General features: G+C 37.9%; 1 protein-coding gene across 1 annotated transcript in view; it reads left to right on the plus strand.

The window, feature by feature from the left end:
* Nucleotides 1-390: 390 nt before the first annotated feature.
* The window catches only part of LOC150096829 (uncharacterized), an 82381-nt gene continuing 57797 nt past the window's right edge, over nucleotides 391-24974 (plus strand). The window contains exons 1-2 of the mRNA XM_090408084.1: nucleotides 391-567; nucleotides 19931-20084. Coding sequence (XP_090264210.1) covers nucleotides 391-567; nucleotides 19931-20084 — 331 coding nt within the window. The remainder of the gene's footprint in view (nucleotides 568-19930; nucleotides 20085-24974) is intronic.

Below are 24974 nucleotides of genomic sequence, written 5' to 3' on the forward strand. Positions count from 1 at the left end.
CAGAGGAGTAAAGAGCAGGTTCTTTGCATAGAGAGTGGTTGGTGAGTGGAATGCATTGCCTGGGTGTGTTGTAAATGTAGACACATTGAGTTAGTTTAAGGCATGGTTGGATGAGCATTGTGTGCAATAGTGTATACCTCCCATGAGGAGTCTCTGATTCCATGGAGGTCAGATGATAATAATAATAATAATAATAATAATAATAATAATAATGTGTTGCTTGCTGAATGGAACTTCCTACAATAAATCTGTTGGTCCCATGAGTTTGTCACAATACTAATAAATAAATAAATAAACATATATATATATATATATATATATATATATATATATATATTTTTTTTTTTTTTTTTTTTTTTTTTAATTTATAGATTTGTTTCAGAAAACATCATGCCACGCACAAATGCAATGAAGTTGCTAGATGATTTTTTGATTCCTAATTTGAATGATAAAACTTATGGAAGACAACTTGAATGGGTTGATAAGGCATATGGAGTATTTAGAATTCTCTGGTTTCATCAATCCAAAAGTGACTATCAAGAGGACAGCCATGCTTCAGTTTTTAAAGTAAGTTTTTACTTTTTTAATAATTTTTTAATCTCTGTTAGTTGCTCAGTTGGCAGAGCAGTGGACTGTAGATAAGAGTTCAGTTCTCCATAGGTAAGTGGTTGAAATCCACCTCGATGAATTCATTTTTTTGGTTTAACCTGTATTTTAATGATACTGAGTAAGATTCAAATCGGGATATATACAGTTGTTTGCAGATAATGCAAAGTTGGGATGAACTGTGAACAGGACCGCGCCAACCCGAGGGTGCAAAGGGTGCACCGCACCTGGGTGGCAACATTGATAAATGCTACATGCAATTTCTTTTAGTTATTTTTTTAAGGGGCGGCTGATAAACGTTTGCACCTGGGCGGCAAATACTCTTGGCACGCTCCTGACTGCGAGGCGTAGAGCCAATATTATGGTCTTACAAGAAGACTTGAATAGATTGAATCAATGGGCACAAGAGTGGGGATTTCAGTTCAATGCTGTGAAATGTAAAGTTTTAAAATTTGGAAAACAAAGATAGGATGAAGAATTTACTCTCGGTGGGGATATATTGTTAGAGATGGAAGAAATAAGAGATCTCAGTGTGATGGTGGATAAGGATCTGAAATTTAGAGGACATATTGCCAAAATTGTGAGGACAACACAATGAATTCTGGCAATGATGAAGAGGACACACACACTTATAGATATAAGGAAATTCTGGTTACATTGTATAAGGTTCTGATTAGGCCACATATGGACTACTGTGCACAGATTTGGTCACCTGATTTTCAAAAGGATGAAGATATGTTAGAGAGGGTCCAGAGGCAATTGATCAAAATATTTTCTGATCTCTGGAATGTTGAATATGAAGAAAGGTTGAGACAATGCAATTTGCAGAGTCTAGTGGATAGGAGGAAGAGGAGTGATAAGATAGAGCCATACAAGTTGGTAAGGGGTTGTGATAGAATTAACATTGAAGAGGTTTTTCCTAAAAATGGTGGGAGATTGGAGAAGAATAAGAGGTCATCCCTAGAAGCTGTATAAGGAAGGTGTAAGAAGCATGTTTTTTGCATTGAGAATTGTGAATGATTGGAATGCATTGCCTGAGAACATGGTGTCTGCAGAGAATTTGAATGTGTTTAAGGCACAATATGATGAACTGTGTATACGACAAAAGGGACCTCCTATGAGTCTGTGACTCCATAGGGTCTCAGGATAATAATAGTAATAATAATAGTTGTACAGGCAGTTATAATAAATTCACTATATATTATAGCTATAATTACAATATATATATATATATATATATATATATGAAAGAATGATCATTGACTCGGTTAACATACATATTTTTTTAAAAAGAATTGATTAAAACCGAGATTTAAGTAAAAATGTTTTAATATTAAAACACGACTAGTTTCGGCTTGTAACAGCCTTCATCAGGTGACATTATAAAATCTTCCTTTATTTTAACACCTAAAGTTTAGAAATGCTATGTAGATGATGTCTACATTATTTGGAGCCATGGACATGATTCCTTATGGTTTTCCTCGAACATCTCAATAGCTGACATCAAAGTATTAAGTTTACTGCCGAGCTTGAACAGATAATTCCCTGCCTTTTCTTGATGTCAAACTGACCCGCTCTTCTGGTAAACTCAAAATATCGATATATAGAAAGCCCAAACATACCAACAGATATCTGCATAGTCAGTCCCATCACTTCCCTCCTCAAAAGCTTGGAATAATTTCCATTCCAGCTTGGGACATAGAGCCTGTTCTCTTCTGGATGACCCAAATGAATTTCTTACAGAAATAAACCATCTCAAAACTTCTTTCAAAGTTAATGGATATTCCAAGAGAATCATTGAAAGATTCCTTCTTAATCCTCCTAGACATCGCTCAGAAGAAACAAATAGATTCAAAGGCAATATATCTATTCCTTACATAAGTACAGTTTCACATAAATTAGCAAAATTCTAAGAAAATACAATATCAGAACTTTGTTCACTCCACTTCCAAAAATCCGTTTCTTAATAAGCCACCCAAAACCTTGTCATCATCATCTTAAATACCCTGGTGTATATAAAATATTGTGTGATTGTGATATTCCTTATTTTGGGCAGACAGACAAATCTGTTGAATTGCGTATGGAAGAACACATGAGGGACATTACTTACAAGAGATAGCGAGCCAGTGCATTATCAAGTCATATCCTTTTCTCGGCTAATCCTAATGATGAAAGCCAAAGTCACACAGTCTGCTGGGAAAAATCTACTAACATCTTCCGTTGCAATGATGAACTAGAGAGAAAAATCGTGGAATCTAGGGAAATCATCTTCAGTCCTGTTCATCTAAATAATAACTTGAGCTACAACCTCCCAGATAGTCATTCAGCTGTAATCATATACTGGCATTCACGAGATGATACTAGCATGCACTTTCCCAACAATACAACAAACGAAAGAACAGCTTTAAATACAACCAAAACGTTTTAATGTCAGTTATGTATAGAGACTATCTATGTTGTTCATAGTTTATTTAAGCTTCAGTGTTTTAGTGTTTTTTCTTTTTTCTTTCTTTTATAATGTCACCTGATGAAGGCTGTTACAAGCTGAAACTAGTCGTGTTTTAATATTAAAACCTTTTTACTTAAATCTCGGTTTTAGTCATTCAATTCTTTTTTTTTTTTTTAAAAAAAAAATTTATATACCAGTGTATATATATATATGCAGTGGTAAGCTATGGAAATTTTAACAAAGGGCTCCATCACTGAGAAAAAAAAAAAAAGGCATTTCACACAAAAACTTATTAATACAGCTTGTGTACAAATTCCAATCAAAACGTATGAGAGGACAATCAACCTCTGAAGGCTATCATTTTTAAACAAATATTTCATGATCTAAACATGAAATATTTGCACACAGTCAACTGTGTTAATTTATCTTACATTAGAAAAACATTTTTTAACTATCAAAATATAATAAGAATGAAATCTTTTATAATCTTTTATAAAACATTTGATTGGCTACTGGTTTTACTATAGGATTGGCTACCAGAAGGGAGAAGGGTAAAGATAGCGCATGCATGCGCTTATTTTATTTTCAAACTTGGACTCATTCATTATAGAGGAGTTGAATCAATAATTCCAAATAATCTATACACTGCCAAATAGACTAATGCTTATTAGGTTGCTGTATGAGTTTGTCGCTTAATATGTTTCAAAAAAATTTTTTTCTTTGAAAAAAGAAAAAAGTAAACAAGAAGAACAAGGGGTTCGCAAATTTGAGAAAAAATTAATAAAAGGGCTCGTGCGAGCCCCTTATAGCTCACCACTGTGTGTGTGTGTATGTATGTATGTATATGTGTGTGTGTATATTGTATTGTGTGTGTATATATATATATATATATATATATATATATATATATATATATATATATATATATATATATATATATATATATATATATATATTGTATATGTATTGTATTATATATATATTGTATATGTATTGTATTATATATATATATACTTATATATATATATATATATATATTGAAAAAAATGTGGCTACTTGTTGGTGCCTGAACTGAAGTGCATTAGCATCAAGTTTTCAGTGGAGATCCATATTAATTGGACCCCTCTCTCACCCCAAGGGGCCATTTGTTGGTTCCATAATCTTTTGCCCCTCCCCAACACACACACTGTGGGGATTTTGGTAAGATAGCTACATCTCTAGTTACAATAAATAGTTATCTCATTAAAGTAAAATGTGGTATTTAAAACCTGTAATCATTCTCCATCTTTACATTAAAATATATTCCATAAGAATTGTAATATCTTTTTCACTATTAGAATATTCTGGTTTAAAATCTTTAATTCTGTATCTGGACCAATTGCCATCTAATAAAATAAAATTATACCTGATGCTGGGAGAATATATCTTCAACTGAAAAGATAACATCAAATCAAGGTTCATTACTGTTGTTTAATACATTCATAAATGATTTAGGTTCAATAAGTATGGTGTGAGGCAAGGATGGATAGAATGAAATATTTAGATGGGTCTTGCTGTAGACTTGGTAATGTGGAGGGCAGTGATAATAAAATTAGCTAAACAAATAGGAAAAGAGTTATTATTATTAGTGTTGATTATGGTAGTATAGACTGAATGATGAAATAGCACCAGAAGTAAAGAAAATTAATTTCTTGAGTTTTTCAGGGCCAGCTACCTTAGGCAGTGTTTAGCAGAAGGCATGTGAGGATTGAGGGTTTTGAATTTGATCATCTCATCGGAGGATTTGATTTTGAATGAAGTGTAGAATCTAACTCCAGTTAGTAAGAGTAACAATGAAATGATTAGCTGGATTGCTGCTAGATATATGAAGACTTCTGTGAGGAAAGAATTATGTGTAGCTACAAGGCTGGTTATTATGTAAAGTTCAGGAGAGAGCTTGTTGCTATATAATGGAATGAGAACTTGGGTGGAAAGGAGATAAATGCTGTTTGAGTGTTAATCAAGAAATGTCTAGGAAGTAATTATTATTATTATTATTCAGGCCTCCATGGAGTCAAAAGACTCATCATTGGAGGGCCTTCCTAAGAAACACAAAGTCTATCAAGACTCATCGAGGGGAGGTCCCCCCCCACCTGAGAAACACAAAGTCTATCATACCACTCCTTAAACTCATTGACCGTTCTCACTCTCACTACTCCATCAGGTAATGCATTCCATGGTTCAATCACCCTCCATGCACAGAAACCACTCCTCACCCTCTTGCTCACAGTTTCCTTTCGTAACTTCCAGGGATGGCCTCTTGTCATCACTCCATCCCTCTGTTCAACCAAGTGAAAGAACTCCCCAGTGTCAACCCTGTAACCACCTCTCCACAGTTTAAAAGTCTCAATCAAATCACCTCTCCTTCTTCTATCCACCAAACTTTGCAGTCCACATTCCCTCAGCTGATTCTCATAAATATCATTGTACAGTCCTGAAACCATCTTTGGTTTCCGGACTGTACACTGATAGTTATCTGCCTTTGTACCCTTTACACAGTTAATTTATCCCCTTCAAATCCTGGGAACCAAATCTGAGAACAATAGTCCAAGTGTGGTCTGATCAGGATCTCATACAACGGAATGATAACTGTTTTATCTCTGCAGGTCAGTGCCCTTCTCATTATTGTAGCAATTCTCTGTGTTACCTTCACCACCTTTGCAATATGTCCCCTAAATTTCAGGTTTCTATCAATCATCAACCCCAGATCTCGTCTCCCCTGCTTCCTCCAGTATAACTCCTCCCATAGACTATGCAGTGTCCCATCGATGTTTCCCAAACCTCAAGACCTGACATTTTGCTGCAATAAACCGAAATCCCCATTCATTTTCCCATCTATCTAGCTTATTCAAATCCTCTTGCAGGGCTGCCGCATCTGCACTATTATTAATAATCCTTCCCAGCTTCGCATCATCCAAACAATTGAATATCCCCTTGCAATCCACTGACAATTTCATTGATATAAAGGTTAAATAATATAGATCCCAGTACTGAGGCCTGGGGGACTCCACTTGTAACCTTCTGCCTCCTTGAAACTGCTCCACCATACACAACTCTGATACCTATCGTTCAGCCAATCCTGAATCCAGTTGACTAACCTTATATCTAAATCCATGTGCTGCAACTTAAATATCAGCTTATCATGTGGCACCCTGTCAAATGCCTTCACTAAGTCTAAGAAAATGGCAGTATATGCCTTTCGCTCATCTAATGCTCTTGTAACTTTATCATAAAAGGCTAGCATATTGCTAAAACAAGAGTGCCCCCTTCACAAATCCATGTTGACTCTCACAGATAACATTACCCTCATCTGCCCAATGCTGTATACGGTCCTTCACCACTTTCTCCAAGATCTTACTAACCACTGATGACACACAAACTGGCCTATAATTAGACACTTCCAGTCTGCTACCGCCCTTGGCACTATCTTACCTTCCTTCCATTCCATGGGCACCTTTCCAGCAGCCAGACTTTCTTTGAAAAGCCAGGTCAAATACACTGTCAGTTCCCTAGCACATTCTCTCAAAACTCTTGGTGAAATACCATCCAGTCCCACAGCTTTACTGACATCCGGAGTACTCAGAATTTGAAACACACTCTCCTTCTGTACCTATAAACCTTGAACCTGCCCAATCCCTCTAGCATTAAAACTGACTCCTCCAGGATGAAATACTTCAATAAAGTGTTCATTGAACAATTCCACTATGTCCTCTGCATCAGTCACTCTATTCCCATTTTTATCTCACAATATCATTCTTCTACAGTCATTTCACTTCTTACTGGACACATATCTAAAAAATTTCCTAGGATTTTCTTTGGATCTTAGGGCCAATCTCCTCTATTGTTCCAGTTTCATCTTCCTTACCACACTAGTCACTCTTCTGGCCTGTGTCTTATATTCTTCATGTATCTTCTCTTCACCTGTCTCCTTATATCTCTTCCATAGCCTCTTTTTTGCATTCAATTCCTGTTTAATATTGTTTGTCATTCACTTTACTCCAAATTGTGTCCTCTTGTTCACTCGTGGAATACAACTTATCATTGCTGCTAATAAATATTCTTTCATAATTTCCCATGCACTAATGATATCCCGACCTTCCAATTCCTCCCTCCATGAAACTTCCCCAAGTTGACGTCTTAAATTATTATTATAATCACCTGCCTTATAATTCCACATACGTTTCCGTCTCTTTGATACTCCTGCATGTCTATTCATTTTCCAAGTCAAAACCATATGGTCACTCTCTCCAACTGGTAGGAGAGATGTTATCTCAGTTATTATCAACTCTTCTGATGCTATAACCAAATGCAAAACTCTTGAACCTCTTGTTCCCTCTATTATATGTTGCCTAAGACATTTTTCCCTCAAGAATTCTAGATATTCCATTCCCCTATTGCTACATGCATCTTCCTCTCCCCAATTTATACTACTGTAGTTAAAATCTCCCATAACAATCATTCTTCTTGCACTTGCCAAACTCAACTGTCTAGACATTTCCTGGTCCCCCACCCTCTGTGCTCCTTGGTCTGTAGCAACACCCCACTAAATATCCTGTCTTCCCCACCTTTACCTCATACCAGTATGTCTAAACGTATTTCAAGGGTCAGAAAGTTAAATCACTTAGGTCTCAAATGGATGCAGTCTGGATTTAAATGATGTTATGGCAGCAGCATAAGATAAATGATAATAATCATTTGCATGAGGAGTGCAGATGATTGTAAGAAGTGTAAATACATGTAAGAAGGTAAGTAAATTCTTATGGGCAGCAAAAGTGCAGTAGTAGCAGCATTTAGCTAATGAAGTTGAAAAACCCAAATTCTTTTGATATGTTGCCAACAGAAGAAAAAATGATTATTTGTAAGTAGACATTTTATAGAACCATGGTAGACACAATACTTTAAAAATTGTTTAACAACTCCTACATATTTTGTAACATGAGCATCATTCAGGGAGAGATCAAAAGAACATTCAAAAGATATTATGGAGGCAGCATAAGATAAGTGGTAATAATCATTTGCATGAGGAGTGCAGATGATTGTAAGAAGTGTGAGTACATGTAAGAAGGTAAGTAAATTCTTATGGGTAACAAAAGTGCAGTAGTAGCAGCATTTAGCTAATGAAGTTGAAAAACCCAAATTCTTTTGATATGTAGGCAGCAGGGTAAAAAATGATTATTTGTAACTAGACATTTTATAGAACCATGGTAGACATAATACTTTAAAAATTGTTTAATAACTGCTACATATTTTGTAACATGAGCATCATTCAGGGAGAGATCAAAATATTAACACAAGAATGAATCGGACAGCAGGAGTATACTTCCATGTGTCTCGATTGATGATGATTATGAAAGGGTAACCACTGTGGAGGATATATTTGAGATAATAAGTGAGCAGTTCATAAAGATATTTCATGCAGAGTTTGAGTGATAGTTAAATGAGTTTGAGTGCATCATGCAGAGTTTGAGTGCAGATAGAAAGAGAGGAGGAGAAACAGACTGTGTGTAAGCAGGAAGTATATTGGATTGCAGGGGAATATTCAGTTGTTTAGGAAGGGTTATTAGTAATAGTGCACATGTGGCAGCCCTGCAAGAGGATTTGAATAAACTAGACAGATGGGAAAAGTCTTGAAGTTTGGGATACATCAATGGGAGGCTGCATACTTGATTGGAGGAGCTGTACTGGAAGAAGTAGGGGAGACAAGAGATCTGGGAGTGATGATTGATAGAAAACTGAAATACAGGGAGCATATTGCAAAGGTGGTGAAGGTAACCCAGAGGTTTGCTGCAATAGTGAGAAGGACGCTGACCTGCAGAGATAAAGGCGTTGTCGTTCCATTGTATCAGACCACACATAGACTATTGTTCTCAAATTTGGTCCCCAGGATTTGAAGGGGATAAATTAACTGTGGAAAGGATACAGAGGCAGATAACAAAGATGGTTTCATGGTACAATGTTAGTTATGAGGATGGTAGATAGAAGAAGGAGAGGTGATATTGAGACTTTTAAACTGTTGAGAGATAGTTACAGGGTTGACACTGGGGAGTTCTTTTGCTTGGTGATAAGGGGCCATTCCTGGAAGTTACGAAAGGAAGCTGTGAGCAAGAGGGTGAGGAGTGGTTTCTGATAGAGTGGTGAAAGCAAGAACAGTCAGTGAGTTTGAGTGGTATAACATCGTGTTTCCTAGGAAGGACCTCTCATGATGAGTCTTGACTCCACGGAGGCCTGAATAATAATAATAATATGAGGAATTGAAGAAAAATGATGTTAATAAGGTTCTGGGATTTGATGACATTTCACTGCATCTTTCGAAGAAATGTGCCAGAGAGTTTATATCTGCCTTTATATACTTGTTTAACACGTTCATTGCCAATCACGCGATATCGCATGATGTGAGTTCTCACCTGGCATCCGATCACGCGTTATCGTGTGGACATCACTATCAAGTAAAAAAGATTTGGCCACCACACAAAATTCCAATTTTCAGCTTGGCAATGAACGTGTTAATAGGAGTCTTACATTGGGCCAAATTCCAGAGGAGTAGAAGGAAGGTAAGATTGTACTGCTTCATAAAAGAGGCTGCAAGGCCAAGTTTCAAATTATAGATCATGTATCAGATGTTATGGTTACAGTATTAGAGAAATTAGTGAGGAGGCAACATGTATATAGGGGAGCAAATGATCTAAAATTTGGTTGACAAAAGCAGCATTTTCTTTGATGGACAGCATGGATTTACTAATGAAAGATCATGTTTTAGTGATCTCCTTACTTTTTACAATAAGCTGACAGGTGCTTTAAACAAGGGAGATGCATACACAGTGGTATACTTAGATTTTACAAAGACTTTTGATAGATTGCCACATTATAAGTTGATAGTTAAATGAATGGGATTGAATAATAGATTAGTGTGTTGGGTTGGAAATTGGCTATTTGATAGGTATCAGCAAGTTGTATATGAGGGAGTAATATCACAGAAGAAGAAAATGGTGTATCACAAAGATCTCTTTTAGGGACACTGGGAAAGGAGTAGAGCACTAATTGTTGTGGTTTTACAAGTGCATTTGAATAAACATAGTGAATTGGCATGGGAGTAGAGATTACCAATTCGATTTTGTGAAGTGTAAGGTTTTAAAATTCTGAAAACAAAGATGGGGTGCAGAGTATACAATTGTTGGGAATATATTGAAGAAAGTGAAGGAAATAAGAGATCTGGAGTGATGGTGGATAACAATCTAAAATTTAGAGGACACTGCTAAAATTGTGAGGACAGCACAATGAATTCTGACAATGATGTGGAGGACACTGACTTGTAGAAGTAAGGAGATTATGGTTCCATGTATAAGACCTTAGTTAGGCAACACATGGACTACTGAGCGTAGATTTGATTGCTTGGTTTTCAAAAGAATGAAGAAATGTTGGAAAGGACAATTGACTAAAGGGATTTTTGGTCTCTGCAATGTATGAAGAAAGGTGGCTGAAAAAATTTGCAGTCTAGTGGACAGGAGGAGAGAATATGCTAGAGACATGTTGGTTAGGAGTTTTTATCAGATTCACGTGGAAGAGGGTTTTACATAGGATGGGAGATGGGATGTAGAACAAGAGATCATTCCTGGAATTTGTATAGGGATAGTGTGAGCAAGGGATGCAGTTATTGACTAATATCCAGTGTCACAGGTCGACTAATGCAGAAAGGGTTAGAAAAAGTTCCTATAGTCCATGACTACAATCTAACTTAGAATACTCTTCTTCATGTGGTCTAGTGCTATATGGAAGCAATTATGTCCAGGCCACATAGACCTTGGAGGTCTGATGATGACAATACTAATAATATTAAGAATGAAATTTTCTCTCTTTGCTGATGATGTGAATCTGAGTAGAACATTTAATTGTCTGGATGATCTAAGTTCTTTGTAGGATGATCTGAAAGACCCAAAAGAGTAAAGAGGGAAGTGGGATGCAAAATTTAATGTTAAATGCAAGTACAGGGTGTTCGGGATAAATTTGACATATTTATAATTAATTATATTTTTCCGTAAGTTACATGTATTAACACACACTTCTCTTCATTTAAAAGTTTGGACCCTTCTTCATTCATATACAAGATGTCAGAAAGGATGGATAGCTGGAACCCACCTGAATCATGGAAGAGAATAACTTGTATCATGATGATTCGTGCCCGCCATCAAAATAAGGATATTACGACTGCTGCCCAATGCTCCCTGAATACAGTAAAAACAATCAGGCATGAACTAGAGACTTGCAATGGTGACTACGAGGATGTAGCAAGAAGAAAGATCCCTAGCAGACGATCTGATTGCGTTCGTACAGCAGAATTCCTCGCAAATCTGCAGGAACAGGTGTTGAAGAACCCTGGCATTGGAATTCGGGCTTTGTTCGTGGAGTTGCTAACTGTAGTCAAGCCCTGGATAACAAGGGTAGCCAATGGTAGGCCGTATGTATGGCAGCAGGATTCGGCCCCTTGCCACACCTCTGGGAAAAGTCAAAAATGGTTGTCTGAAAATTTCTACGACTTTACCAGTCCAAATGTTTGGCCTCCAAACTCCCCAGACCTTAACCCCATGGATTATTTTGTATGGGGCGCAGTTGAAAAAGACACCAATCGCACTTCCAGTAATACAAAAGCCCAGTTAATGGATAAAATTAAAACAGTTTTTGCGGCCCTTCCCAGGGAGACTGTAGCATCAGCTTGTTCGAGGTTCCGAAGCAGAATTGAAGCTGTGATCGATGCTAATGGTGGTTATTTTGAGTAAATCTTGTTGATAGTATTGTAATTAACTCTGCCTGTAATGTTTTTTTGTCAATTCATTAAATTTAATAGATACAAAGAAGATTTTCTTTTTCCTTACGAAACTGTCAAATTTATCCCGAACACCCTGTATATATAATTCAATAAGAAGATGATAATAGATGGTTATAAAGGACATGCTTTAGAAAAATTAATGAATATAGGAATTTGGGTGATGTGAAATTTCAAAACGGGAATCATACTGGTAAAACTTCCAGCAAAGTTCAACACGGGCACTTGTGGCAGAATCTTTTACCAATTATCAAAATTATAACACTACAAAAAAAAAAAAAGTGCTTAGCTGCAAATTTGCCAAGGATGCTGTGAAAGCTTAACTATGCTGCTGCTAGGAGAAAGGAAGTTAAGTTACAATACTGTTGCACTAGTCTCTAGGTTGGATTGTTACTCCTAAATTTACTCACTAAGGTTTTTAATACATGTCAAGAAAATCAGGGGTATTTAGAGAAGACTAACAGAGTGCAATCTCCATCCTACCCACTTGTTTGGAGAAGAATAATTTATTTTATTTCTTTTATAATCTCACACATAAGCAGTTACAAATCCTGTTTGTAACAACAGTACCACATGGGCAATAAGAAAGAAGGAATTTGCTTTTTTTGAACACGGGGAGTTGTATTCATTGGAAGAAACGATAAGAAAGGCTATTACAAAGAACAGAGATATATTGCATAAAGAAAGGAATTGAGAAGTTGATTCAGTAATTCTGGAGCCAAAATTTTTTATGGATGTTGACAAGTGGCTATTGTGTTCTTACATAAATAGAGGAAAGTGAAGGAATGTCAGTGGATATTTCGGTGGAGCAGCACCCATGAAAATATAACTACGAAAAAGGCATAGTGCAGAAACAGAGCATCTATGAGAAAGCAACTGGAGGAAGCAGTGAAAGAGAAATCTGTGAAGAGAAGTGCCCTGTTCTGGATACAATCAAGTATTCTTGCAGTCTGCATGTGCCACCCCAAATATGAGAACAGTATTAAAAGAGTGAGTGGATTTGAATAATTTAAAATAAATGTACTCTCTGATTCCTTTATTCCCTCAAGGGAGTAAGTGAGTGTTCACTCATAACTAACTTTTTGGTCAGTGGGTGGCCAACCTCCACTGTTAGCCATCACCGAGAGTTGGCTCAAGGATATCAGTGATTTTATAGGCATTTGTGGAGGAGAGTATGATAGACAATTGCTACACTCTTGTGGTCCCTAAACCCAATTCTATATATTGTTGTCTGAAATAGTGTGAATTTTTATAGTCAGCTTTCTTTAATCCCATAGGATGAGATGTGGGATTAAAACATGAGTTTTCTGAGAGATATCACGTCTTACTTAATTGTGCCAATTATCAACTAACTTGGGAACTGCTGAAAAAAAAAGTCTATAAATAGTTCCTCTAGTCGTTGACTAGAATCAAACTTATAATGGTCGTTTATTGCTATGGAAGCAAATGCCATTTTCATAGGGCTACACAAATTGGGTGGATTTGGGATTTATGAACTGTTTAGCAGTTGTGCAGAAGAGAAGTGGTATTTTGATAGAAAACAACTATCAAATTTTTTTGGAGACTGAGGAGGCTTTAGATGTGATGTGTTTCACATCTGGCCTGGATAAGCCAGATGTGAAAGTCAATCCAAAAAGAGATATATAACTTGACTAATGATCAGAATGTTATCAAAAGTAAGAGGGGAAAGATTTTTCTTCCTAGACAGAATTGTGTTTTGATAGTATTGAAATTTGCTTTTAAGTGAATTTCAGTACTATTTAATTTTTAAGGCAATGGATCAGATTGAAGGTGGTGTTTTAGGCCTTGAAACGTGAATCCTTTGAGCACTACTGGGTTTCATGAATTAAGAAGAAGAATATAGTGTATCATCAAAGCTATAGGTAAGATTTGTGGTTATTGAAAAGTCGTTGGTGTATATGATAGGAAGAAGAGTGTGGTTATGAATGCACAGAAACCTGAGTTACTCCAGCATTGGCTCCAGCATGATACGCAGTTTCCTTTCTGATATTAGAGGAAACCCTATATCATGACATGTTATGAACGACCAGAGAAGTTTTGTAATCTAGTCAAACACTAGGAGGTTAGACCATCTTATGGTAGCTTGGTAAGAAGGTCTGAATGCTAAATCAATCACATGCCTTAAAATATCAAAAAGCAACCATGCATGTTTCTCCAAACTTTTTCATGTTTTGTGTCCATAGGTAGGTAAGATGAGCTAAGATATCTGCCATGGAATAAGAGTGGCAGAATCCATACTGCTGATCCCTAATTAATTGGCAATCTACAGGTAATATAGGAGCTATCCATTTTTGATCTTCTCCATTACTTTCAAGAGTGTTAAGGTGAGGGCAATGGGACAGCAGTTTAATGGCTTACTTTACAGGGAACAGGCTGGATAAGGGCTTAAATGCTTGATGAGCTTGCATAGGTGACACAGGATAGATGTTAATTCTGGAATATAAGTTTTTAGTACAACTGGAGGGATACCAGCTGGGCCAGGAGACATTATTATCAAGACTATCGAGGAGGATTTTTCTGATGTCCTCCTTCTAGTGAAAGATCAGAAGAAGCATTCTGTGAATAGTTTGAGATATAGTGTTAGGAGATGCCTTGGTTGTTTATACAAGAGAAAAGACTAATCGTGAGAGGAAAGAAAACAAAGAAGGGTAGAAATTATACCAAATAGCCTTAGTAAGAGACCAAAAGGCATGTCTGCATTCACCAAACTTTCAGGCAGTGCATTCCACTCACCAATGACTTTCCATGAAGAGAATCTTCTCACTCCTTATACAGTTTCCATGGATAGCCTCTTGTTTTCCCACCCTCCTCCCATTCTATGGAAAATTTCTACCACATTAATTTTTTTTTTTTTTAATGTTGCGCCCATACATGAGAGGTTGGTAGATCAACCTATAGTGCATTAATACCGTGTATGGCTTGGGGAAAAAGGTACTTGTTCACATTTGATTTGAATGACTATATATTGTATTCCTCAGGGAACACAACAAGGGGAAGACTGTTCCATAGTACTGTAAAATTCGATGCAGCGTCATAATTTTTCCAAAATTTTATTGCATCGACTTTTACAGGAGTTACATCAAAAATTCACAAAAAGTAAACTTGTAAATTATATATATAAATAATACTAACAGCCCATATAAATTAGCCCAGAAAAATTAGCATGATACTGTGTAAATAGAAAGTTCAAGGGAAAATGCCCTAGAAATCAGAAATATGTTAGAATTTATCTATGTAAGTAAATACCAAAGCCCATCTATAGAGACCCAGAGGAATTAAACATGCTAGAATAGAGTAAACAAATATCTTAAAATAGAAGTTCAAGGGCAATACTTTAGAATTCGGAAATGTATTTGATGTTATTACTTAGTATTGGGTGAAAAAGAAACCTATTGTAACCAAAGCAGTCTGATACCACCTTCAAGGTCTATACATCAGAAGCTGTTACGCTATGCTGAAGAAGGGATTAAATGTACACTTCAGGGAGATCTAGAAGTCTTCACTTTCTAGAAGGATAAGAGTTTGCTCGTGATAGGTACGGGGGTCTCAGACCTTAATTCAAAGTTTGTGTGGGAATATCTGGGGTCTAAAACCTTCGCGCAGGGTCCTACAAGAAGCCACATAAAAGGATAATAGAGGACTATCGAGCATCAGCTATTGAGCATCGGCAGATTTGATGCCAGGAGAAAAGGAGGAGGTCGATCCATGGACTACGTCAGATCCCAGATGAAGTCGTGGAGGGTAACCGGAGGCGAAACCTTACAGAGCAAATAGCGGACCAGGATGACAAAGCCTTGACCGTCAGACCTTACGTCCGAGTGCCTACAACGCCAGAAGAACGTGCTCCAGCCCCATGAGAAATTCCAGAGGAGAACACGGTGTCCATGAAATGTCTAAAGTGATAGATCAAGCCCTAGCATAGAGGGGGATCCAGAATAAATCTGTAAAGGAAATACGACTAAGCGCATTGTACCTATGGAGGAGTCATGTGAGTTGAATTTTGTTGAAAAACTCTTTTTTAATTTATGATGTGAAGGACTGTTTAGAAAGACTGAATTCATAGAGCTGCTATATACATTAAATTGAATACTTGTTCACATAGAGAGAATCTGTTTTAAAGTAATTGTAAGACATTAATGAAAATATTAATTTATGTTGTATTGTAAAGAAATGGTTCAGAAGAACTGACAAGATTCTAGAATTAAGAAGTATAATGTTATGAGAAGTAGGTTGCTTAAAGAGTGCTATTTTTATGTGAAGGTTGGAATTGGAGATCATAATTAATCAAAGCATGGAAATTCCTAAACTGTAAATGGGCTGATAGTTAATAGTTCTCTAATTTAATTGTTTAATAACTTACGTCATTTGTATGATGTTTTTTTTGTTTGTGCTTAGCTTAGAGAGGTTTCGAGAGGTTTCTGTCTGTAAATTGCGTATTCTGAAGGGCCGATTTGTCTATATATGCGAGATGAAAAACCCAAGTTTCCAGGAGGAAAAAACCTTGCTACCTCCGTATGAGATCGGCTAACTCACTTTCGATTGAAAAAGTCCATATAATATAAAGATTCCTCCCGTCACAACAAGAATTGAACTTAGGCCTTTTCCAATCAAAGGGCGCAGTGTACCGTCGTCCTTCCAATTGCACTACGGAGGTGGCTTAATATGATTAGTTGCTCCAGTTCAAATTTTTCTCTTTAGATGTCATACAAGGACAGAAACCCAAGTCAAATAAATTTCACCCGAGTTAACTCAATTGTAGCAAGGTCACCATTTTTTTTCTATGCTCGAGTTAACTTGACAATAGCAGTTAAAGGATTAAAGAGAGTGTCTGACCCCTGCTCCATTGTCCTAACTTGAATTGGAATGATAGCCTCATCTTACCGAAGATATGGGAGTCTTTTCTGATCATATATCATCAATAATTTTTATTATTTTATTTATTTGTTTATTCTTCTCCTTATCCAACTGTGCAATCAATCTAAAAAACAACAACAACAAACCTACCCTTAAAACTATACTGTCTTCTATAGAGGATTCGAATGCTACCATCCATCTCTGAATGCAGATCCTAATTAGCATTTCCAGTACCTTAATTACCACTCCAGAGGTGCTGATTGAGCTATGATTATTGCTTCTGTCTTAGCTCTACCCTTATATAATGGGATTATCTTGTCTTCTTTCCTCTCCTTAGGAACTGTACTTGTGCTGAGACTCAAATTGAATAACCAAGTCAAAGGCACCACTAATTTACATTCACCACTAAGGCATTCCTTAGCAGTGAATGTAATTCCTTCAATACCCTTTCCAGTATCCCATCCCATTCCATTTTTGTTTGAATCAAGCTCTTTCAACAATTTTAGTACCACCAACTCATCTACCTCTATCCCTTCATCTAGTTCTGCTATCAGCACTCGGATAGCTAATGGGTTTGCCTATAATGTATGCCTTCCTGAAGTAAATGCTTAACAACTCAACTAAAATTATTCTTCCATAGTCATGTTTTTCTTCTACTTGCCACATAGTGATAAAAATTCTGTTGAATTTTCATTTTCTTTGTCAGGCTAAGACAAAGAAAAGACAACCTCATCCAGACTCTCTTTTGTAGTCTGAATGAGGTCATCTTCCTCACCACATAACTGCCACTTTCTGGTTCTTTTTTTTAATATTGCTCCTGGGCTTGGTCATCCCTTTTCCTCTGATACTGGATCTGCGACATTTTCTTTTTATGCGACTCTTGTTTCAAGGTCTTATTCATCCATGTATATGGTAAAAAGATGCTTTGAGAAACACAAAGTCTATCATACCACTCTTTAAACTCACTGACCGTTCTCGCTCCCACCACTCCATCAGGCAATGCATTCCACGGCTCAACCACCCTCCACACAAAGAAACCACTCCGTACCCTCTTGCTCACAGTTTCCTTTCGTAACTTCCAGGGATGGCCTCTTGTCATCACTCCTTCCCGCTGTTCAACCAAGCGAAAGAACTCCCCAGTGTCAACCCTGTAACCACCTCTCAACAGTTTAAAAGTCTCAATCATATCACCTCTCCTTCTTCAATCCACCAAACTCTGCAGTCCACATTCTCTCAGCCGATCCTCATAACTATCCTTGTACAGTCCAGAAACCATCTTTGTCATCCGTCTTTGTATCCTTTCCACAGTTAATTTATCCCTTTCAAATCCTGGGGACCAAATCTGAGAACAACAGTCCAAGTGTGGTCTGATCAGAGACCCACACAACGGAATGATAACCCTCCCATCTCTGCAGGTCAGTGTCCTTCTCATAATAGCAGCAACCCTCTGTGTTACCTTCACCACCTTTGCAATATGTCCCCTAAACCTCAGGTCTCCACCAATCATCAACCCCAGATCTCCCGTCCCCCCACCCCCTACAGCACAACTCCTCCCATAGAGCATGCAGCATCCCATCGATGTTTCCCAAACCTCAAGACCCCACACCCTGCCGCACCAAACCGATGCCCCTATTTACCTGCCCATCTATCCAGCCCATCCAAATCCTCCTGCAGGGCTACCACATCTGCACTATTACCAATAATCCTTCCCAGCCTCGCATCATCCGCAAACAACTGAATATCCCCCCGCAATCCACCGGCCATGTCATCGATATAAAGGCCAAACAATATAGGTCCCAGTACTGAGCCCTGTGGGACCCCACCCGTAACCCTCTGCCTCCCGGAAACCGCCCCACCAGACACAACTCTCCGATACCCATCAGACAGCCAACCCCGAATCCAGTTGACCAATCTGACATCCAGGTCCATGTGCTACAACGTAAATATCAGCTTATCATGTGGCACCCTGTCAAATGCCTTCGCCAAGTCTAAGAAAATTGCAGTATATGCCTTTCCCTCATCTAATGTTCTTGTAACTTTATTATAAAAGGCTAGCATATTGCTAAAACAAGAGCGTCCTTTCACAAATCCATGTTGATTCTCACAGACAACACTACCCCCATCTGCCCAATGCCGTACACGGTCCCTCACTACTTTCTCCAAGATCTTAACAACTACCGATGACACACAGACTGGCCCACAACTAGACACCCCCAGTCCGCTACCGCCCCCACGCAACGGCACCATCCCACCCTCCCTCCACTCCCTGGGCACCTTTGCCAAAGCCAGACTTTCATTGAAAAGCCATGTTAAAGGCACTGTCAATTCCCTAGCACATTCTCTCAAAACTCGTGGTGAAATACCATCCAGTCCCACAGCTTTACTGACATCCAGAGTACTCAGTATCTGAAACACACTCTCCTCCTGTACCTCCAGACCTCGAACCAGTCCTATCCCTCAAGCATTAAAACTGACTCTTCTAGGATGAAATACTCCAATAAAGTGTTCATTGAACAATTCCACTATGTCCTCTGCATCAGTCACTCTATTCCCATTTTTATCCCACAATATCATTCTTCCACAGTCATTTCTCCTCCTACTGGCCACATAGCTAAAAAATTCCCTAGGATTTTCTTTGGATCTTAGGGCCAATCTTCTCTCATATTCCAGTTTCACTTTCCTTACCACACTAGTCACTCTTCTGGCCCGTGTCTTATATTCCTCATGCATCTCTTCACCTGTCTCCTTATATCTCTTCCATAGCTTCTTTTTCGCTTGCAATTCCTGTACATAGATTATGTTATATGACTGGGCATTTGTTTTGCTGAAGGAAAAACTTTTATCTTCATATGAGGCTAGTTAATTCACCTTCAAGTGAAAATTCCATATATATGTTCACTGCATTCTAGATGTGATTTGATTTCAGGTCTTTCCGTCCAGAGGTTCAACTAACTCCACTGTAAAAATGTTAGTTTTTGACTTTCTTGATTATCATCCAGAAATCTACAAGAACAAAAGCAACATCATAAAATAAATAAATAAATATTTATCTTGTTCCCAATCAGAAAATATCTGGTTCTGTAATTTCTGGACTTTTTCATTTGTACATATGTCAGGATTTCTAATGTATTTTCATTTTACAGAACTGGGCAGTGATGAAAGATTTGTGGGATCCAGAAGATCCAAAAAGAGGAAGCAAAGCCAAGCATCGAATGCGTTCAGCATTCAGAAAGCTGCATATACAAATTTCAAGAAGGGAAGATGATTATTTAGTATTTACACTGCCATCAGAAAGAGGTAAGTAACAATAAATTTTTGGATTAGATCAAACTGTGGAATTGAAGAAAAGGTTAATGTTAGTCTCTTCTTTGAATATTATATTTTTTCTTGCTGATTAAGAAATGTGCTTCTGGAGTATAAGTGAATGGTGAATTCTAAAATGCACATTTAAATGGAATAGACTTCATAAATCTTTATTTTATTTTTACATATAAATCATCATCATTATTATTGTTATTAAGAGAGACCTCCAGGGTACTAATCGAGGGAGGCCACATGCTGCTTGCACCAGCTATCATACTTGTTTTTGACTTCATTCACGCTACTTGCACACACAACATCCAATGACAATCCATTCCAATCATGCACCACTCTATAAGAGAAAAATCTAGCTCTCATACCCTTCTTGACAGCATTCATTCTCAAAATCCAAGGATGCCCTCTTGTTCTTTCTCTGCTCCATAAAATGAAAAATTGCATCTACTGATATCCTATATGACCCTTTCAGAAGTTTTTAAGTCTCCATCATATTATCTCTTTTTCTCCTGTTCTCAAGTATTTCTAGTTTACAAATTACAAGTTGGCAATTTACACAAGCCCACAATTCCAGTGTATTCAAGTCATTTTGCAAGACTGCATATCAGCCACATTCCTGATTACCCTGCTTATCTTTGCATCATCAGCAAATAGCTGTATGTCACCTGTCAAATCCTTCCAGATGTCGTTAATGTATAGACTGAATAACAATGAACTTCTAATCCTTGTGATACAACACTGGTTGCCTTAAATTTGCATATTCACATCCCCAGTATACCCCTTTTTCATATCTGTCAGTATTCAAGCCATTCTCTTTTACATGCCAATATTTTATAATCTAATCCCATATTCTCCAATTTATGCAACAATCTTCCATGCTCTATTCTATAAAAAGCCTTATAAAAATCCAAAATTATTATGGTGCATCTATTCCCCTTGTCTAGATCAATGCTGACATTATTATAAAATGTGAGCAAGTTGCTCAAACAAGGTCTTAGTAAACCCACACTGTTCATTACAAAGTAGAGATATCTGTTAACTCATTTTTGAATGCAAGCCCTAACCAACTTTTCCAAAATCTTGACTACCATCCCAAAATACTGATAAATATGTAGTTGGTTACATCAGTCATTGCATCACCATTGTTCTATGGGATTACTATACATTCTTTACATTTCTTCCACTTTTGTGAAATATTCCCTGTTTTGAGAATATTTTCTCAAATTCAATTTCAAGCCATGAACCGCCATGAACCAGTGGCGGTTCGTGGCTTGAAATTGTGGGGGTGCTGCATCTTTCGAAATATGCATACACACTGTAAGTACATTGTATACGTGTTTGGATAAAATATCAAAATTATGGTAAAAATTAAAAAAAAAATTAAACGTGAAAAAATATTGTTTATTATCGATAAAATTATACAGTTTAGTATAATTCAAAATTATACTAAATGCAATTACTTAAAAATAAAATCCATCATCATAACCCCGATAATGTTCTAAAATAAAAATTATAACAAATGTTTTGTCTTTAATTAAGTTAAAGGCGTTGCTGTCGCGATACAATATATGTTGGTACCGTCGGAATCGAACGCGTAACGGTGGAAGACAAAACGAAGCTAAGTTACTGTATTTAGTTATATTTCATTTATTTAATTATATTTAGTACTTTAAATGTTCTGATGTTTGTACTTTTTTCCCCTCTTATTTATTAATTGAATAATTATTAAAGATTACGCTACTCGGCAGTAAGGAATGATGGTGGATTCAGCAGCAGTCGCAAGTGGCGTAAAGCCAAGTCCTCCGCCATTTAAAAACTCAATTATTAGCAATATCATAAAGGACTTTGTGGCATGCAGTACTTGCGGCATGTATGCTTCTCGGGAATTACATATGTGGCTTGTTAAAGAGAGTGGAGAGCGTATGTGCACCAAATGCAGGCAGTTGGAGGAAATAAATACATTAGATATATCGATATCCGACTTTGTTGCTCCAGGAACGGAGAATAGGAAGACAAGTAGTATGATAGGAGCGAATGAGAAAATAATAGTTGATAGTGTGGAAGGTGTGAGTGACTGTGGAAGTTTAGGAGATGGTTTTGTATGGGAGAGTGAATTTAGATTAAGAGTGACTGACCTGCAGAGGGAGATAGATGAGTTGAAAGAGGAGGTGGAATGTCTAGTGAATGAGAGCAGAAGTATGAAAGATAAGATTAGGAGAATGGAAGAGATAAATGCAAGGCAAATCAGAGTAGGAGAGAGAGAGAATTTAAGGAGTATGAGTGAGAGGTATGGGGGTGCTAGAAGAGGAGAGAATGGAAACAGTAGAAGAGAGGGAATGAGAGAGAGGTATGGGAATGCTAGCAGACGAGAGGATGGAAACAGTAGGAGAGACGGAATGAGAGAGAGATATGGAAGTGCTAGAAGAGGAGAGAATGGAAACGGTAGGAGAGATGGAATGAGAGAGAGGTATGGGAATGCTAAAAGACGAGCGGATGGAAACAGTAGTAGGAGAGACAGAATGAGAGAGGGATATGGAAGTGTTAGAAGTGGAGAAAATGGAAACAGTAGGAGAGAGGGAATGAGAGAGATGTATGGGAGTGCTAGAAGAGGAGAGAATGGAAACAGTAGAAGAGAGAGGTATGGGAATGAAAGAAGAGGAGAGAATGGAAACAATAGGAGCGAGGGAATGGTAAGAGGTATAATGTATGGCGACTCAATGATCCGTGGTGTTCAAGATAGGATGCGTGAGGAGTGTTTGCCAGGAGGAACAATAGAAAGGGTGGCTATGGCAATTAAGAGAGGTGAAAGGGTGGATGAGATGATTGTGATGGTAGGAACGAATGACTTGAGTGGTAATGTAAGTCGGGCAGCGAGAGATATGAGATTTTTGCTTGAGACTGTACGGAAGAAGACAGAGAGAGGAAAAATAGTGTGCGTGTTGCCTAGGTATGATAATGATGAGCTGAGCAGAAGAGCGGTGATATTGAATGGCATAATAGCGAGAATGTGTGACAAGAGAGGACTGGTATATGTGGATGCTTGGAGTGCGTTTGAGGAAAGAGAGGAGTTGTATGCGAGAGACCGTTTACATTTGAATGAGGAAGGGCGTAGGCATCTGGAGAGATTGCTGTTCTGAACGAGTCAGTGTGTCCCAGGGAGGATGATAGCAGGGGTGGCCTCTTGTGGGAATGGATACTTGGGAGAAGGGAGACAATGTCAGGTAACACTGAGCCCAGTGGAGTCTAGAAGGGATAAGGCTGGGTATAGAAACAATGGCATTTATATGCTGTATACTAATGCCAGGAGTATCCGGAATAAGGGAGAGGAATTGGTGGCGCAGATAGCATCAGCCTGGCCAAAAATTATTGCGATCACTGAGACGTGGTTGACAGAAGAGGATATAAAAACAGGAATAGAAGTCGCTGGGTATAGCATTTTTCGTCAGGATAGGAGGGGAAAGCGTGGTGGTGGGGTGCTGCTTATGATAAGTGATGACCTATGTCCTCTAAGAGTGGAGAATTTGGAAGGAAGTGAGACAAATGATTTTGAGAGCGTATGGTGTGAGCTAGAGGTAGGCAAGACAGGATATTTAGTGGGGTGTTGCTACAGACCCAGGAGCACAGAGGATGGGGACCAGGAGATGTTTAGACAGCTAAGTTTGGCAAGTGCAAGAAGAATGATTGTTATGGGAGATTTTAACTTCAGTAGTATAAATTGGAGAGAGGAACATGCATGTAACAATAGGGGAATGGAATTTCTAGAATTCTTGAGGGACAAATGTCTTAGGCAACATGTAACAGAGGGAACAAGAGGTTCAAAAATTTTGGATTTGGTTATAGCATCAGAAGAGTTGATAATAACTGAGTTGACGTCTCTCCCACCAGTTGGAGAGAGTGACCATATGGTGTTGACATGGAAAATGAATAGACATGCAGGAGTATCAAAGAGACGGGAACTTATGTGGAATTATAAGGCAGGTGATTATAATAGTCTTAGACGTCAACTTCAGGAAGTTTCATGGAGGGAGGAATTGGACGGCCGGGATATCACCAGTGCGTGGGAAATTGTGAAAGAATATTTGTTATCAGCAATGGTAAATTGTATACCACGAGTGAAGAAGAGGGCACAATTTGGAGTAAAGTGGATGACAAACAACATTAAACAGGAACTGCATGCGAAAAAGAGGCTATGGAAGAGATATAAGGAGACAGGTGAAGAGAGGATGGGTGAAGAATATAAGACACAGGCCAGAAGAGTGACTCGTGTGGTAAGGAAAGCGAAACTGGAATATGAGAGGAGATTGGCCCTAAGATCCAAAGAAAATCCTAGGGAATTTTTTAGCTATGTGGCCAGTAGGAGGAGAAATGACTGTGGAAGAATGATATTGTGGGATAAAAATGGGAATAGAGTGACTGATGCAGAGGACATAGTGGAATTGTTCAATGAACACTTTATTGGAGTATTTCATCCTAGAGGAGTCAGTTTTAATGCTAGAGGGATAGGACTGGTACGAGGTCTGGAGGTACAGGAGGAGAGTGTGTTTCAGATACTGAGTACTCTGGATGTCAGTAAAGCTGTGGGACTGGATGGTATTTCGCCACGAGTTTTGAGAGAATGTGCTAGCGAATTGACAATACCTTTAACGTGGCTTTACAATGAAAGTCTGGCTTTGGCAAAGGTGCCCAGGGAATGGAAGGAAGGTAAGATAGTGCCATTGCATAAGGGTGGTAACAGACTGGAAGTGTCTAATTATAGGCCAGTCTGTGTGTCATCAGTAGTTGTTAAGATCTTGGAGAAAGTAGTGAAGGACCGTGTACAGCATTGGGCAGATGAGGGTAATGTTATCTGTGAGAAGCAACATGGATTTGTGA

Source organism: Typopeltis vanoorti, chromosome 18 (assembly GCF_054136105.1).
Source record: "Typopeltis vanoorti isolate ZY-2024b chromosome 18, IOZ_Tvanoo_1.0, whole genome shotgun sequence".
NCBI classification, from domain to species: domain Eukaryota; kingdom Metazoa; phylum Arthropoda; class Arachnida; order Uropygi; family Thelyphonidae; genus Typopeltis; species Typopeltis vanoorti.